The sequence below is a fragment of the Centruroides sculpturatus genome, unplaced genomic scaffold (genome assembly GCF_000671375.1).
Source record: "Centruroides sculpturatus isolate CEXI.00-Female unplaced genomic scaffold, Cexi_2.0 scaffold299, whole genome shotgun sequence".
NCBI lineage: Eukaryota > Metazoa > Arthropoda > Arachnida > Scorpiones > Buthidae > Centruroides > Centruroides sculpturatus.
The window spans coordinates 120,842-140,449 of NW_019384485.1; the positions used below are offsets into that span (position 1 = coordinate 120,842).

At 34.0% G+C, this 19,608-nt stretch overlaps 1 protein-coding gene across 1 annotated transcript; it reads left to right on the forward strand.

Moving 5' to 3' along the window:
* The first annotated feature begins 517 nt into the window (after positions 1 to 517).
* Positions 518 to 15,834, forward strand: LOC111621555 (heparan sulfate glucosamine 3-O-sulfotransferase 3A1-like). Its single transcript, XM_023363727.1, has 2 exons — positions 518 to 1,124; positions 13,961 to 15,834. The coding sequence occupies exons 1-2, from the start codon at positions 664 to 666 to the stop codon at positions 14,577 to 14,579; spliced, it is 1,080 nt and encodes a 359-aa protein (XP_023219495.1). The 5' UTR covers positions 518 to 663; the 3' UTR covers positions 14,580 to 15,834.
* Positions 15,835 to 19,608: the final 3,774 nt, after the last annotated feature.

The window sequence follows — 19,608 nt, forward strand, 5'->3', positions numbered from 1 at the left end:
GAATATCGTTCCACCTTTCGCCTATCGTCTCGCTGGCTGAGTCGACGTCACGTAAAGGGTTCGCGTATCGAAACGCCAAGTCACGCCACGTTTCGTGACCGAGGCGCTTTTCTAATATAGAAAGCGATCGGCGACAACAGACAGACTCACAGTTTACTTCGGGTCATTTTCTAATAACAGATAATTATCTTCTCTTCTAAGTCGTAGGAGCTTAGTTAAGGAAGGGAGTAATCACGTATCGAACGTTTGAGATAATTGCTTTCGCGTTCTATTTTTATTTACGACCTGAACTTTGTAGTGTGACAAACCGGAAATAGCCCTACTTCTTACCAAAGCCGACATACCGGAAGTTGTAATAGATGTAAAATAAATAATTAACCAATGAGGAAAATCGGAGGAGGTGGTGGCCAATAAACGACCCGCTGCCGGATAAACAGTTGTAATTCGACGGTGCTACATGCGTGACGTCATAAAAAAGCGCGAGATGGATGCCGCTCGACATTCGCTCGACTGCCGCCGGAGGCGCTGTCGGCGTCCAGATAGCAGTGTTGCTGCAGTAACGACCGGAGCCAGATCCACTCTTTAACTTTCAAAATGGAGTCGACGTCGAAGAGCGGCACGTGAACAAGGAGCGATGAAGTTTCCGAGGTCGGGTGCTCGGTGATGCTCCATCACAAAAGGCAACCGTACAGGAGTGGGTCGGCTGGCAGGACCTTGCTCCTCACCGTCTGTCTGTGTCTTTTGCTGTGTTACGTCGTGGTCGATCTACAGATGACGTGCTATCGTAACGCTAGCCGTAACGAAGAAGGTTCAAATGGCCACTACAAGCCTTCGAACCTGGAAATTTCGGCTCCTACGCGGCAAGCTTTCGAAGTACGTCGCAAATTATCGTCTCATCGGCGTAGTCGACAGACTCAGGACGATTACGACGACAAAATTGCCCTAGCGGTTAAAAAAGGCGCGGGGTTGCAACGTCGCCAGCCCGGAGCGATCATCATCGGCGTGAAGAAAGGTGGGACGAGAGCCCTCCTCGAATACCTCAGGCTACACCCGGACGTTAAGGCTCCCGGTCCGGAACCGCATTTCTTCGACAGGTACTACTACAAAGGCTTGGAATGGTATAGGTGAGTTGTTTCAGTTAACTCCTCCTCACAACTGAAGCGTGTAACTTACCACGTGGATCAGTCGAAGGGTTCACAAGCCCTTCTGACAGATCCACGTGGTAGTTTTCATTCTCGTAACGCCACGTTCTATCGATTATTAAAAAGAATCAATGCTATTGGACCAAAATCGATTGAATCAACGACAGAACCTTGCCCATTTAAAAAAAAGGATGAACGTGTAAGGATTACAAATGCACCTCCCTTATCGACCAGGTGTCGTTCTACACGCGGCAATTAGAGATCTGTGCAGCTGGATGCGGTTCCTCTTCGTTTACCTCCCTTTATCTGGATTTGTGGTCATGGGACGAGTTGTCCTCGTCCCGAATTAAGGCTCCAAAAGCGGAACTAATCGCGACGTTCCGAGGCTAATTCTCTATCGATTGATAACAATGAGCGAATTCTCTCCTCAGTATTCTTCCCTTTCATCGAATGCAAAAAATGGGTCCTGTAACAGGTAGGAGGGTGCGAAAAATTCGGCAGAGGTGAGAAAAGAGGCATCCATGCGGAAGAATTACCTCCATTTTATTGTTCAAATTTACACAAAAAAAGGCTTATCATAATAGAAACAGGCTAGACAAGTAGAAAATGAATTTAGATTTAACTTTGAAAACTTAGATAAGCTTTAATGGTTAAGGTAATTAGACGCTATTTTAGGATGCTCTGGTGTATATTAGAGTAATTAAAAGGTTAAGGATCACTTTAGAGAAACTAATTTAACATTTAATCCTTAAGCCAGTAACTCCTGTGATTGTATATATTGTTGAATAATGGTAGATAATGTATTAAGGATTATCCTGCAAGTCCCTAAACTACTATTACTTCTATAATAGTATTGTTCTGTAAGCTACTGAACTCCTATTGTAGTATTTTGTTATTGCTCCTATAATTTGAAGAATAGTAGAATAAAAGAGTAAAAGGTAGATTAAAGGTTTCAACAACCCTTAATCTACACTACTCAGCATACCAGTTTTAAGTAATAGTATAACTCTTAATTCGCCAGTACATTAATTACTGTCAAGTTAAGAATTATCCTAGAAAAATAATGAATTGGGATTATTATTAAACCCAGTTCTTCGTAAATGCAAAAGCAACTGTATTTAATATTATTTTAAAGAAAAAAATGGATTTTAAGGATGCTATTATTAGAGTGTCATTTTGGATTTTTTGTATATACTGATTTATGTGAAAATAATTAAAACGAGCACTTATAATAACAGCAAAATTCAAATTTATGCTTTTATTTAAATTATTTTAAGTGTTAATTAATGAGAAACTAAAAAAAAAAATAAAAAAACTTAGGCAGAATATACAGGCTATTCGCGTTGAAGTATAGATAATCGCATTGATTTACGTTACATGCAAGATTATAGGATGTTCTATATCCTTTGGATCGGTTTATATAACAAATCTTAAATAGATTAAATGCATTTAAAAAATTTTTTCTTTGAAATTTGCAAAATCGAGCATAAATAGGCTATTTAATTACGAAGAGAATTACACAAATCTTTCTACTTGGAATATAACCTTCATGTCAAGTAAAGTGTGAATAATCAAATTTAATATTTTCTGTTAAATAATGTAAAATATTTTATGTTTTTTTATATTCTGGAGAATAATTTAAGATTATATTTACTTCTATTTATTCAATATTTTGAAGTGTTATTACGATAAAGATGTATACATTATATGGAATACTTTCTATAAACTCTATGCATTAACTGATTCAATCGTGTGAGAATCGATATTTTTCTTCGTTTCGACGAGATGTGGAAGCGATATTTTTCTTATATTCGATAGTTATCCATTTTTCCTCCGGACAAAAGCTGAGGATTGGTATTGCTTAGGTGCTCAATTGAACAGACAAATATTACATAGGATACTGCAAAGTTTTGTCATACAAAAATTGGAATTCTGTGAGGCACATTTTATAAAAATTGGAGTTTCTCGTTTACAGAAACCGTGAGTTTACTTTCAATTTTTAAATTTATCGACAATTCACCCGTAGAATGGAATAGAATTAATTTAAGTAACTCATATTCCATTTGTGGCACGGGGATTAGTAGAGTATGGAATATGTCTTGTGACCCTATTTATATATCGATTTATTATAGAAATTTTGAGTTTTTTTTCTTCACAGAAAAACCCAGAATTTATTTTAATTTCTTTTCCGTTTATATGTAACTCACCTGTAGAATCTAGAATGTACTAGAACTAAATTTAAGTTACTCGTCTTCTAACTCCATTTGTGGCATGAGGATTAGTATGGTGTAGAATGTGTTTTATGTTCCTTTTTGTAGACGAATTTATTTATCAAAACAAGAAGATAGAATTCCGAGAATGGTCTGGATGACATAAAAAAAGTTTTTACAATTTGTTTATACTTGAACGAATTTCTTTTAAAGCAGAACAGAAAGATCAAAAATAGGACTCCAGATTAACGTCGAGTTTCATACATTTTAATGAAGTTATATCGACTATAACTTCAATTTTAATTCAAAGAAATGTTTAAATTAATTCCTAGAATTTCATAAAAAGTAAAAAAGCTGATTTTTTAGTGAATTATTGCGTAACGATATACATTACACATGTCTATAGATTCTATAGATATAAGTTTATATTACAGATAATACAAAGGTTGCTATGGATTAATAGGCAAATAAAATTATCTTTTTTGATAATTTATAGAAAAAATAATTATTATTTTAAATTAAAAAGCAGCATTTATAACGTCTATTAGTTGTTTAATCGCTACTAAAAGTTATTTTTGTTTTTCTTTTTTGGCATTTTTGAAACCAAAAATATTTTTATTGATAAAAACATTACATAAACCTTTCATTTTATAAAGATATAGGCCTATGTAAGTTATATGGAGAGGCTCAAAAGTCAATTAACCGCGTTTTATTTTAAGTTATCCAAGCACCGGTGAATATGAATCATAAACTCAGTTTAGGAGACAAGACATCCATCAATTTAGTCCTTGAAATAGTTAACTGACTTTTGGGTCGCCCTGTGTATATCGTAACATTTCCTAGTCCCAGACGGAATAATGGCTTCGTAGTAAACATTCCAATGAATGAGAATATATAAATTACTTTTTTCTTTACTACGGATATTTATATTAAAAAAATTTAAAAAGTTCTTTGTTGTCGGAATGTCTAGAGAAAGAAATTCGATCTGAATTCGTGCCAACACTTCGATAAGAGTGTTCAATTTAGAGGCCATACATGAAAAGTAACATCTGTCCAGTCATAAATATGATATATTCATCACTTTTAATTAATTTTTATTACTGATACTTTATTTTTCTTAAAATATTACATCTTTAGTGTCTTAAAAAAATGATTTATATGGCTCAATTTAGTGATTCTTTTTTACTAATTCCTTCCCATTTTGTATCATCTATATCGAGTGTTTTAATGCTTCTTTATGGAAAAATAGATTAGTAATTCGAATAGTTTTTGAATAATTTAAAGCAAAATGTTTATTTTTAAACTAAATTTAATGTACTTTTAACCTGTCTACGCACTAAAGTATGCAAATTTGTTTAGTTTACGGCAAAGTCTCCTTCGATTTTGTGTTATGTACAATGATTCTAGGTTACACGATCGTGTTACATCTGTCTGACTATTAAAATTCTCATAAAACTGTACGAGCTACGAGTAAAACTGCCATTACGAGCTCTACTAGAGATTAATTTAGAATTTCGCTTGTAATTTGGCACCAAAAAATGGTTTCTAGTTGGTCTAAATCGATCGATTATCGGCGAGTTCTCGTGGATTGTTTCTTATTATTGACCTCAATCTTTGATTATGAGAGGAAGTCATACACACATGAAATCCCCTTCAAGTCCACTGTCAAAAGGTAGAACAGGTAAATGACCTCTAACAAAGCTGATCGAATTGAAAGAATTGTTGTACAGGGGCACGCTATAACAATTTTGCATGATTTTCTACCATTATTAGTTCTTCATCATCAATTAAAGGTGCACCTGATCGCCCTAAATAGGTCATAAATATGTTGCTTTTTTATAGCGCTGCATTACTGTATAAATTCTTAAATTGAATTATATTATCTGTTCGTGTCGTCTAGACAGACAACTGATTATTTTATACGCTTTTCTGTGAGCGTAATGCACTGCTGAAGCATATGTCACACTCGCAGATATTCTCAGTAATATGAAAATTAGTCATAAAATTTGCATAATAGCAAGAGAGAAATATCATTAATACTGTGTGTTTGTCTGTACTCTACTTCAATCAGTACTAATTGCAATTAGAAGAAAGGAGAGGCTTTTTCTTATTGACCATTTCCCTTCTTTCCTGGGCAATAATTCTTTCCATTAACACCATTCTGCTTTATCTTTTGCAATACTTTACTTATTCAATTCTTCTGCAGAACTTTTAATTACTTTATGGAGTAGGTCTTCTAACCAGTAGATCGCGACCTCACAAACCATATTTCTGATTAGTGTAATGTCAAAAGATTGAGAAGAACTACTCGAATAATTATTTCTATTATCGAATTGGCAAATTATAATGTAGCAAAAACAACTTTCGGATTTAAAACACTATAAAAACAAAGAGAATGTTTTAGATTTTTCAATCTAGAATTCAAGTTGTGCGTACTAGAAGGTGAATTACAGATAGGAAATCCTTTAAAAATCCTTTAATTTCATGCACGTTATACGATAATAATGAACTCAGTTCCAGCTAAGTTTTCTATGCGGCATACACTGACTAGTTTAGCAGACTGAAAATAGTTAAGGCTACAAATATACACTAAAACTATGCTTCAAAAATGAGTATAATACTACTGGAACTAATATTTACTAGACTCATTTTTTTTGTATAGATTATGTTATTTTTATACAAACTATGCTTAATTTTATAGAAATCATACTTCTCTTTGTGTAAACTGTGCTCCTTTTTAAACACATGATCAGTTGTATGAATAAATTGTCATTTCTATGCAAAATGTAGCTAGCTTTGTATAAATTAAACTTGCTTCTGTGTAAAATATGCTCAATTTTATATAAACTGTAGCATATCTGTAACTAGCGCATAAACCTAGTTAGAAGCTATCAGTCAGTAGTTAACTGGTCTCACTTTTGTAACACAAGCTGATTAGCCAAGATACTATCAGGGAGAAGGTAGTAGGCAAACGTGATTTTTGTGTGAAATATCTGCATAGAGGACCATGCAGATGGGTAGCAGATGCTAGTAACTTAGTTTTTTTGAGTAATGCATCGAAGATTATGGCATAACCGTGAAGTACAGAGATTAGAAACGTCTATTTGTAGGATGATGTATTGGACATCGTGAAGGAAGATCTTGCTCCCGGCCGTTATCTTCCTCTTTATAACTAAGATAGCGACCAAAAAACGCTAGATAAACCATATCTCACTTTTTCCCTCGCAGAATTCAAGTTTCACACCTCTATCGCCTGCAGGAAATGGATTACAATGAATCTTTGTACTGTATACTTTATCCTACAGAAACACCATTAATTTCGATAATCAACGAACAAGATGCTGCAACGAGTTAAATTTTTTAAAATTTATTCGACTTGGCATTGTTAAGAGGGTGTTTTCTTATCCGGGAGAGTGTTTTTCTGTACAGAGATTAACATAAATACCAAATTGTTCGTCTGAAATTGCAATGGTGCATTATGGAAATCCCCAGTTACACACATATTTCTTATTTGTGGAGACACATTTCTAGGTCCACATTCCTTCAGAGAGAATGCCGAACTATTCCTGTCCTTCTGTGGTACCCCCGTATCCGAATTTACAAGCAAATTACGTCATTCTCTCTCGGTTTCGTTCACAAACTTTACCAGAAAAGCAGCCAAGTAAATCGATGGCCTTTTTACTAATTTCCTCCTATCCGCGAGATGGAAAAGTATGAAATTTCCATCTTTGCTCTCGGATTTCGACTTGGCACACTTTGCAGAACAAGTTTAAATTTATGTTTAGGGATTAGATGAACGAAGAGTTCATGAATGATTAGGCAAAGTACCGACAGTCATTGTCAATTCTGTATAATTTGCGTGTCTAAAGAAAGAAAAACGTTACGGCCTCCACCACATTCTTTGATTAATCAAGCGAGGAACGAGAACTAGAATCATACTAGACACGCGCGAAACTAGCGAGAAAGTCAATTTTCCATGTTTGGTGGCGCAGCGAAAGGCGAGACTCACCTTTGACCCGAATACGTCAGTTTGATTTCCTCGGGATGATGTCAAAGGGCAGAGCGATCGTTAAGGCGCTTTTCAGACATCTTGTCTGTCACGGTTCCAAAACCTCAGGTCAGAGGTGAATAAGAAAGGCGCAAAAGTGAAATCCGAAATGGTGTTGTCGTTAGGTTGTCAGATAGTTTTAGAGAATTCGATTTTTGCGAAAGATTTCTGTCACGCGTGTAGAACTAAACCCTCACGAAATGTCAGACACGGTCAATTGCACCTCTTTAATTAGACGAAACGGGAAGACGTTGGCGTTGGGTAATTGTTTGGGGTTAGATCTATCTCGTTATATAAAGTATGCCAACTTTCCCTCTGGACCTATACCTATATCCCTAAAACATTAGGTCCTAGTCTATAGTACTAAGAAACTTAATAGGATTGTCAGTCGGTGGGTGAAGATGCCGACTTTTTCCTTGATTACGTCGTACATTAATCTCCTCTTTTATAGAGCTATAATCTGTCTAGCTTTGGCACTTCGATCGTAATTCTTAGGTTAAAGTCTTTCGACAATACACAATAACGTTTGTGAGCGACTTGAACGAAAATCAATGAAGGTACTCCACAAGTTTGACTGCACGTCTTCGAGTAAATAGAACAATTTTTATTGAGATTCGAGATTCTTGCCAGAAAGTAAGTTTTTGTATTGAAAATTTTTATACAATTTTATTATTTCGACAAAATTTGAAGCAGAATTCCTTTCTGTAACAATTTAATAAACCTATATTTACGTAGAATTCTTTTATTTAAACTGAACTGTTCAGGCGTGCATCACGTTTACTGACTTCTAATTTGGAAATTTTTCTTATAAATTGATCGTTAAAAGTTAAAATTTATGAAATTACCATTTTTTTCTATTAAATTTTCCATACCTTTTTAGTTGCAGACTACTAAATACTCACTAGATGGCTGTAGAAGATAGTATATGCAGCAAGCAGCCTTCATCTTCATCCATTGATGAAGACAAGATACCTTCATCAATAGGTTTATCGTCTATGTTGTTTTAAGGCATCACTGCTGTTGCTAAAGACCGCCAGAGTCTAGCATCAGTAGGTCTCTCAATAGAAGTCTCAACGTAAGCATTAACATTAATGGACGTCTTAAAACGTCAATGAAATCTAGGTATCTCACTAATATTGGCATCAGTAATCAGTAATCAATAAAAGTCTCATCAACATCAACGGATACCTAGATTTCATTTATTGATGTATTCATCGATAAATGAAATTTAAACATGTGACTAGTTACAGAATATTGTAAATTTAAGACCAGAGTTGAACTTTTTAATGTTATAAATCAGTATGTAAATTTACAAATAAGCTACTTTTAAAAAAGTCTACCGACAGAAGAAATATTCTATAAATTTATATAGAAACCTCATAATTCTAGACATTAAGACATTTGTAAACAGGGAGAAGAAGGAACACACAAGGTAAATGTTGACAAAAGTACAACTTTATCTGGGATTTTTCACTGTTTGTCACTTATCTGTCCTCTATTGTTTCACAGTGCAAACTTGTATTATTGAAAATTCTGGAAAAAATAGATAAGCTAGAACCGTAAAGTTCACTAGAGGATAACTTAGATAACGTTATCCTACTCCACGTATAAATATTTATACCAGTTATAAAAAAAAAATCACATAACTACATCATACTCTACAGACTTTGTTTAGTCTTTCGTCCCACCTAAAGATTTATTATTGTTTTTACTTTATAAAAATTAAATTATGAGTTTTCGAGGACAGACAGGTCGACGGACCGGTCTATTGCGCTGGTGGTGTTATTAATATCTACCGGAATCGAGTGCCACACCTGCTAACTAAACACGTATATGACTCATTCGAGAATCACTGAAAAGTGTGAGCCAACTACAAAAAAAAAACAAAAGAAATGCCAACCGCTAAAGGTCATCACATATTGATGACCATAATTTGTAAGTGCCTTATGTGAGAACAGCCATCTGGTGTTAACGAGTGAGCGACAGGTGTTTGAATGTCTGAAAAAAACGCCTTGACCGAATCGAATAACTTCAAAAATCATCAATTTCGAATTAATATGGCGAGTTTTTTTATTTTTTTTTCATGTGTTCCATCTCATTAGCCATAATGGGGGTTATCTTGGATAACTCGTAATGCGTGGTGTAACTTTACCTCATTTAGGGGTCATCATACTCGGTTGAACATCCCAAACAGATGAGTTTTGTTCTCGGTGTGTGTTGTTATGAATTTGGCATCGTTCTTTACTTCCCGTGTTGAAGTCTGCAATAAAAGGCGTTCAGCGTAATGTGGTGATGTGCAATGTGACATATTGTCTATAAATTACGTTATATAAGCTGTGAAACGAGCTGATAAGTAAATTGGATGTTATAAAAGCAATTTATAGTTATAATAATTACTTTGTTTTATTATTTTATTGTCACAAGCTTAATTTTTGCGTTTTTAGACACGAAATTGTCTTAATTTTAGCTAAAATATCTAAAAAATAAGCTGTAGAATTGCTTTAAAACGAAAAAAATCTACATAGAGTGCAATAAAGTTGATAGCCTATCTAACTTAATAATTATTCCTCATCTAATGAGTAAGAATAAATACATTTAATTTCACATAGGATCTGAACCCACGTCCTTTCGTCACACACTAAAGGACGTGGATTTAGACCCTTGGCAAGTATTTTATATAGGAATTTCATAATTATATTCATTATTTATTATTATTATATGAGTTTTCTGACAGTAGTATTTAAAATTTTTAGCTGAAATATCTAGAAATAGATTATAAAACAGCTTAAAACTTTTTAAAAACTTAATAGAATGTATGAAGTTGTTGGCCTGATCCTAGAGTATTTATTTTCATTCGGAATAAATGTTTATTTTTGTTTAAGATCCGAAAACATCTTATAGTAATACACCATTTGTAACTTAGTAACTCACACGCTGGATTTACATTTTTTATATTGTTATCATCAAAATAATCTAGTATCTAACATCCTATCTAGTATAAAAAAAAAGAAGAGCTCATCTTCCCGAGTATTTAAATATGGCCAAATTATTCATTTTTAAAGAATTTAAATGACTTTTTAAGTGTCTAAATGAATACTTTGTCACCTTATCCATCAGATTTAAAATAATCTTAGTGGTATTCGCATAATTTATGCTTCATAATTACATAACTTGTAACATGATGAATGATGAATAACCTCAATGGTTTATACTGTAATATTAAGGGATGCAAAAACACTGACCTAGAAATTTAATTCAAATGAAGGACAATGAAGATTTTCTATTACGTAAGCAATTAAAGAGCAATTTTAAAGCTTTAAAACATAATTAAATTATTAACTTGTTACGGAACAAACTGTACGTTGTTATTTAAAATAATTAAAAAGAATGAAAATATGGTTAAATAAGTGTCATTTTTTTATATTAAAAGTATTTTATTGGCATGTTGACGTCTAATAAATGTAATATTTTAATAGAAAATGTATGTCAAAGTGAGAACCGAATCCACAACATTAATAATTATTCGTAATTTGAATGCAATTAGTTTGGATTTCATGTATTGTTCATAGACGCAGGTTCGAATCCAAATCCAGGAAAATAATATTTATGCATTTAAATACTAGCATACACTTCGAGAATTTCCTTCAATAAAGTATTAAGCGTTATTTATGTTCTAAAACTAGATCTATAAATTTAATTTACAATAAATTTAACATCTTGTGGAAAGAATTAATCAATCGAACACCGTCTGTTCCACAAGAATGAAAAGCGTAAACAAACAATTTAATATATCAAAAGCCGTCTCTGTAGAAATAAACACAATTAATCTCAAATTTGATCCGAACTTACGACCTTTAAGCAATGCACTCTGCACTTTGGTATCTTCCTTTACGTCGGCATGTATTTTATATATAAGATTTACGATTTGAATATTATTTATTGTCAAAATCAATTATTTATTTAGAACATGAACATACTAAGTTGTTTCGCATTTCATTAAGGATTGTTTCTATCACGAGGCTGTTATGGAAACCATAACTCAATATAAACAAAGCGAGACAGAAAACGTGTATTTAGTGCAAATTGGATCGAACCCACACCCACATATTCTAAGTAGTTAAACTATCGGTTTGCATTATTCTCAAATGATAATTTCAAAATAGGGAAACAAGTGGACAGCAAGCAATAGAGATCCGAACCCATGTCCATTGACTTAACCTGTTTGAGACCCATTCTATCTTATCTTCTAATAGGTCTCTTAACCTGAAAATAGTTTTATAAAGGCTGTTAGTCATTCTCTAATGTTTCATTCATTGAAACGGGATAAAAGAATAGTTGGCAGGAGATGTTCCCATTAACCTCTGTATTTAATGTTTAGTGTGGACTGTGTTCAACAAGCGGTGACGAACGACCTTCACTGACAGTTTTACAATCATTCGCACTCTATTTCCAATTAACTTTACGACTTGATTCTGATTAAGTGCTTTAAAATGAGTGAAGTCTCACTTAATTGCCTTACAAATTTAACAATTTCTAATAAATTCTTAACAAGTCAAACTTTATTAACTTGTCCTTTACCAAAAATGCTTCCAAATGAATACAAAATTTGCTTTAAATTCATTTATTTTAAGAGTTAATTAGACATTTCTTTATTACTTAATCCTTGAAAGTAGTTAAATCCTCTTTGTAGCTGTAAATTTTTTCGAAATTTTTCGAAGTAAATTTAAAGCATCAACACTTTACAAATGAGTGATTAGGCAAGTGGCCAAGATTTTATTTATTCTGTAGCAAACGTTCCGCAAGAATGGCAAACTTCTCGATTGTTATCCTAGAAAAATTTTATCACAGTTTTGTTAATTGGCAGATCCTTCAGGCTATGATACAACTAAAGTGTTCAACTATCCGAACCAGTAATCAGCACCTCAACCTTTTTCTAATGATCCGAGTTGATTTAATGCTTTGTTTAACTAATTGAAAGTAATTCTACGTTGAAAATTGTAAATAAAAATCTTTTTTGAATCGTATTTTTCTAAGAATGCGTCCGTTTTTCATATATTTTAATAAGAAATTGTTTTGACAATTCAAACATTTAGTATGTACGCGTGTCGCGATAAGAGATTTTAACATTTTTCAGCTGTTGTTAATCATACCCATATATTTTTTAAACTAAAATGGAATTCTAAAAGGATCTTCGGTTCCTTTAAGCAGTTTTTTTGAGTCGTTTATGTCGAGAGAGCTCCCCTTTTTTTTATTTTTTATGATTTATATGCTTACATCTGGTAGCAGTTTGTCTACGAAATTCCCAACGTGGTGGGTGTTCGACTGGAACCTTCTCCTCGATTATTAGGACAATGACTTTTCTAAGTACCAGTACTATATGACAAACTCAGAAATACTTAAGTATTATCGTTATCATTAAATTTAATTATAATTATTTTGCATAAATTCCTACCGAAGTGCTTCTGAAGTACCCACGTTGCAATTCACTCCAGTGAGTTATCTTGAGATTAAAGATGGAGTAGATTCGTTGTTAGTCCAAATTCACTAAACATTCTATCGATTGAGCGTAAATAAAATTATCTAGACAGATCTAATTACTGTTTCTCTATAAATTTCTAGAAGACCATTCTTGTTGGATACTTTTAACGATTTTAAAATTTATAGTTTGCAAGTCGGAAACTATGGTTCTGTCTTCATGGTGATTTAATGAAAAACACACACAGAATAGATTATCTTTATCTTGAAAACTTGTGTAAAAACGCCAAGTTAACCGGAAATAAGCTACGATCATCAATTCCCTTAACAGCGAGCTGGAAACATTTAACTCTTAAGATGATAAGTTAATTCCATCGTTCTCCGGCTACTTAATGAAACGTCTGTCGACATGCGGGGCGTGATTAATCACTTGTATGTGGCACCCTCCGCATTAACACGTGACTGCATTAGACACCCGTAGTTGTGTGGCTATGTTGCTCACAATAGAATAATCTGGCTCTGACGAATCATAAATCACCAATGTTTGTAAGAATTATGGAGTGCAACTTGAAGCATTCGCTTAGGCTTTTTTTTTTTTTTTTTTAACTTTCTTAAGACGTATTAATTGATTTTGGTGATAAATTATATTTTTAAATTAAAAATTCTTTAAAATTGTATCAAAATATACGAATTTGTAGTCGTTTTAGTCCATTTCTTATCGGTTCAGATTCGTTATCAAGTGGCAGTATGTACGACAAGTTCTGGTTATTAACGATCAATCAGTCAATTAATCACTTTGTATCATTTGATAGTTACAAACTTCAAAAAATATCAAATATTTTGTATGTTTTCTTCATCACAATACAATTTAAATTTAAAAAAATCTTATAAAATATAATTCTTTAATGCTAGTTTACCGAAAATCAATTATTAATAACGCAGTTTTATGTGTTGCTTGCATATGTTTTAATTAGCATTCAGCGTGAAATTATTTGTGTTTTTTTAATTTATGGTGTTTTTTTTAATAGTTTTGAAAGCAATTAAAGCAATGCTAATGAGTCATTTTTCTTTTTTTTTTTTTTTAGGAAACAAATGCCACTAAGCTATCCGCACCAAATGACTATAGAAAAAACGCCTAGTTACTTCGTAACTCCAGAGGTTCCCGCTCGTCTACACAATATGTCACGCGACATTCGATTGTTAGTGGTGGTGCGTGATCCCGTTACGCGTGCTATATCAGACTATACTCAGGCTGTAAGTAAACGCCACGACGCGGGTACCTTCGAAGCTATGGCATTCTTGAATGGGACCACGGGTTTAGTGGACACGTCGTGGAGTGCTATTAAGATCGGTGTCTATGCCAGACATTTGGAAAGATGGCTGCAATACTTCCCACTCAAACAATTCCACTTCGTTAGCGGCGAGAGACTCATCAGCAATCCAGTGCTGGAAATGAGCAAAGTGCAAGATTTTTTAGGATTGAAGAGGTATATCGGAGAGAAGCATTTTTCTTTCAACTCGACCAAAAAATTCCCTTGTTGGTGGAAATCTGAAGACAGCGTTATACCTCATTGTCTGGGTAAGACCAAGGGTAGGTCGCACCCTTTCATCCATCCAGCATCTGTGCAAAGACTTCGCGATTTTTATCGTCCATTCAACATGAAATTTTATAGGATGGTCGGCCAGAATTTCAATTGGCCCTGATCGATTTCCGTCCTTCTCTACAAAGAACTTTGAGTGAATTCGCGATCACTCGACTTAAAAAAGTGCCAAATTATTCAAGAACAACTTCTCTCGAAACAAAACTGGCTTCTCTGTAGGCTTCGAGAACTTAAGTTTAGATTTTCATTGTTGAATAAGAAAGGGGCAATTTCAAAACCAATCAAAACTCACGATCTATTGAAATTCATACGCCCTTTTAACCTTTATTTATATACATTTCCGGCCAAGTAAATATCGAAATCAAAATTGGCTCATAAGAAATTTAAGAAAATGAAATAGAATAGAGAACTTTGAGGTAATATTCCGAGCTTACATTAATAGAAAAACATTGTTTAGGGTGAGCTCGAGAATTTCACGTCAAGAGAAAATGTTGTTTGAGATAGACTAGACTCGCAAAAAGTCAAAAAGTTTTGAGGTATTTTGAGGAATGAGAGCCTCAGATTAAATAGAACACATGATTTAAAGAGAAACTGAGCTTGAGATATGGATCTCGTATCAAATCGAAAAACATTGACGTGAAATCAGAGAGCCTCATGAAACGGAAAACATTATATGAGGTAAGACTGAACCTCACGCCTACATGTTGCAGAGTTATCTAAGAAACAGGAGGAAGAACAAGAATTTCCTGAAAGTAGAGTAAACTACTTTGAGGAAATTTCTCTTTTAATCTCCCACAACTCCAAATTAAAGAGGAAAGTAAATGGTGTAAGTAAATTTAAAGTGGCTTTTGTTTGAAGAGGCCCGTTAGAGAACTGCCCGAGGATGGACTTACGGGTTGATCTCAATCAAAGCTGTATTTATTATTTTAGTGTATAGAAAAAAATTCGCGTAATAATTTATTTTAAGATTAGGGTATTGTTCTCTTAGCAAAAAGGTCCAGACGGCAATTGAGGGTTGTTTCTTCTATAACATTATTCCTTGAAAGGTCGAAGGTGGACAGAACAGACAATAAAGTGCTTCTCGCTCCGAGATTCTCCATCCACGAATGCAAAAGGTCAAGTAGATTCTACCCGGAGCCTTGGTGATGTAAATGCACAACACACGACTATAAATGACAAATTCCCGGCTTTACACTGACTTTTATACCTGAGTTATCGTTCTTTTTGAATCAGGAGGATGTTTTTTGAGCAGTGTAATATGTGAAAAACGTTCTTCCCCTTGTTATTTTGCGTGCAAAATTGTAAATTTTACACTCGGAAATTTATTGAACTAGTAAACCACTGTAGGGTAATTCATAGAGAGAGAAGGAACTAATTGGTTAGATTGAGTTCTGTCATCGGAAAAATTATCTTATGGCGAAACGGAACTGATAATTTTTCTTTATATTTCTAATTTTTTTTCCTTCAGAGAAGCCAGTTATGTAGGCAGAAGAATTCAGACGATTTTCATCACGTTACGAGAAGTGAGCACCATCCTGCCAAAAAGGTAGATGTCCTACCAGAAATAGATGCTAGTTTGTACCTTGTCAGTTCTGTTTGAAAAGAATATATTTCTGTTAATCAATAATTTGTGTGCTTGTTTTTTTCATTATTTATAAATTTCAAAATTACGTTACAATCGACAAAATTCCAAGTATAAATAATGATTTTTCCTTTAAAATCTCGAGCCCTATTCAAGTCCTTTGATGAAGTAAAAAATAAAATTTTAAAATCAAACTTTTTAAAATAAAATAGTTATTATTATTATTTTTTAAAAATATTTTATAAATTTAACAAAATATGAAATTAATCTTCTAGTTCTATAATTTATGAATAAAAGAATTTTTAGAAGGAATTTCTAAAAAAAATACAAGTGTGTCTCGTTAAGAGATGTTTTGATATAAAGCTTTTATAAAGTTAAACGTTTTAACATAAAAAAATAATTTTGTTATAATTTAATTAAAGTTTTGAGAAGTTATTTTAAGTTTTTGTACACAATAATCAATCGTGTGTATTGGGCTTTCAAATGAAAGAAGCCTAAAATTATATATACAAATTGTATTGTACATTTTTTGGTACCAAACTATGATGATGTACCAAATTGTATTAATTAAAAAAGTAATTTTTTAGATCAAGTTAAAACATTAGCATGGCAAACGAATCTTTTCTGCACCAAAAATTAATTTTGTTTTTTTTTGTACAGTACTAAGATACTATTGAATTAAAGTTGGTACGGAAGTATTTGATCGCAGAATGGTACTAATACTAAAAGGTTTACATCAACAGTATCGTGTATGTTACATAGGTATACGATAATTCACACCTCAATAGAATTGCATAAAGATCCTCATTTATTGCAAGCGAGGGCGAAGTACTTGTCAAATTTTCTCAGTTCTTTAAGGTGATAAACACCGGGAAACAACCTTTACTACGCCTTTTTTTTTTAAAGGTGGAATTATACAGGGAAAGTTTCCTCGGGTGCACTCAACCCGGACCCCACCCGCCAAAGGCCTCAACACAAGAATTGGTTACGGTAATTGGCGCATTTTTGATTTGACCACCCCTCGAATTAAACGGCATTCGGCGCCTATCGAGAATACGAGGATGCTATAGTGCCACCTTCGGTCTCGGAGAGGAAAACTGATAGAAGGGCACCGATCCCCCCTCTGGTCCTATTTTCCTATTTTCGTTCGAATCTTTCATTCACACTCGATGCCACCTGTCGAAGATGAAGTTCAAAGGGAGAGAGAAAGAGAGAGGAAAAGCGTTGTACGCCAATGGCCATAGACTGTGGCTCCTCATAAAGAGTCCGGTAACAAATGGAAAGGGAGTGAGTGACAATGGACAACCACTTTACTCTTACATTGTTCCCCGACCCAAAACGTTGTTGTAAGAACTCTAGGAGGGCAGGAAGTGAAGTACCCACCCACAGAGCTTACTCAAAAATCCTATTTCTTTATTCAAAGCCAATCACGTGACCCACGAAAAGCAGATGACACAGGGTCACGTCGACCGGTACGAGCGATAATTTAAAAAAAAAAAAAAAATTATCCCAGAATCATCTTTCATCTCTGCAACATACTAAATATTTAAATCAGGCAAAGATAAGGGGTGCTAAAATCTTCGCGCAATAATTTCGAGGGCGAAAGAGTTTATTTTTCTTAAATTGGAGTTCTGTGCTGGACCGCTGCGAGATTTATAGCTTCGATGACGCCCTGTTTATGTTGCCAGCCGTTCACATACACACACACAACACATACTCGTAGCTTGCTCTGGCCACTGTCAAGTTTTGGCCTCGTTCTCTATGGAACTAGTACACCGACCACTTGGTCCATTCTGTCAGCTCCCCAGGAATTCACCCGTAAATCTGCTCTTGGTACTAGAAGAGGGCAAAACTGGTGTGGCAGTTAGGAACCATTTTTTACAAAAATTCTTGTGGGGGTGTTTGTCTGTCGACTTCAAACAAATTGATATAGGGGATTTAAGGAGCACGGCAAGAGATACAGTTAAGTGAATGTTCTCTACATCCCTATACCGTGTTGAAGGATGTGACGTGAGTGACGTGCAAGCACTTATGAGATTACAAAAAAAAATGAATTTTTTTTTTTTAATTTATAAACTTTCAAAAACTACATAAAATTTTCAAAAAAAAAGACATGCAGGCATTACTTAATTGTGATAAAGTAAAATTGTTTGGATGATTGCTCACGATAATTGCCCCGTCATTCAAATTTAAATTCAGAAAGATAAGTTTATCGTAACCATTGACTTAAATGAGTTTATCCTGGATTAGATGGATGAAAAATATTATTCGATTGGCTAAGTTTTTCTTTAGTTCTTTAAAATCAATAATAAAAATACAGGAAAAGGAAAGAATAAATGATATTTTATATTTATATGACTGAAATATCAATTTAATTCACAAAATCTAGCTTAAGCTTCGTTTCTAAGAATTATTAGTTTCTAAATCACTTTAATAAGGAGAGATATGAGATATATAAACAATATTTAAAGTCTACACTCTTTATCCACCCTTAAAAAAACTAAATGGAAGCGCAAGAAATGATGTTAGCTCCTGTTGGGATGAAAATCAACGTCCTAAAGATCCAAATAAATACTGTGTTTATGCCCGGAAACCTACATCTCACGTAACTTGTTTAGAATAATTTGAACTTTACAGAGAAACGTGAATTAGGATAGAATACATTTTCTAATTTGGCACACTTCCAGTGTGATATGACTTATGAACTAGATATTTGTTTGTTGAGTGATGCGGGTTATTTCGTAAAGGTATGAGTTTGACGACATCTTCGAGATGCTACAGATTCCAAAATATTTTCTTAGAGGAATTTTTATTTTATTTTTTGTTAAGTGTAGTCGTTGATGGATAGGAGAAATGAGGAAAGCCACCGTTCACGGAATATCGAACCCAGACCAGAAATACAAACAAAGACTCTTAAACAGTATTCCGGAGAAAGGGAGGTAGATGCGACTCGTGTCGGATTTTCGGCACGTGCTTAAACGACAAGAGACGAGTCAGAAGAATTCTTTGCATTTTCGGGAACAGTAGTTGAAGTGTCTACCATTTCCGGGCCAGGTCTCCATCAGCTACGTAACCGGAACGAAAATTTATCCCGCCTGATTCTCCTCCACCCCAATGGGATCGTCTGTCGTCGACATCTGGAGAAAGCCTCCCGCCCAAAACTCCTGTTTTAGCTTCATCCATAGATGTAAGGGGTCAGCGCTAGTTGCTGACACGAGTCAAGTTTAGGTTCGACTCCATAAGAATGGTCATTGAACAGGGGTCAAGTTGTTCTAAACTCTAATCGGAAACCTCTATAGACACATCTTTAACTCCGTATATCTAAAAAATTCTTTAACAAAATTACATTAAAAAATGATTTCACTGTGAAGGAAGGGTGTTTTTTTTTTGAAGAATCAAAAAATTGGAGCCATACATATTTATCTTCCAACGGATTTTGTTATCAGCGAAACGAACGTAGGCTGTTGTGTGTATAAAGAGATATAGGACCCATATCTGCGGTAGACGATGCTTCATTCCCTGATTATTATGTATTAATTCAGATTTTAAA

Coding starts and splice junctions, on each gene's coding strand:
- LOC111621555 (XM_023363727.1), top strand. CDS start 664: ATGCTCCATCACAAAAGGCAACCGTACAGGAGTGGGTCGGCTGGCAGG. Junction 1,125..13,960: donor AAAGGCTTGGAATGGTATAG/GTGAGTTGTTTC, acceptor TTTTTTTTTTAG/GAAACAAATGCCACTAAGCT.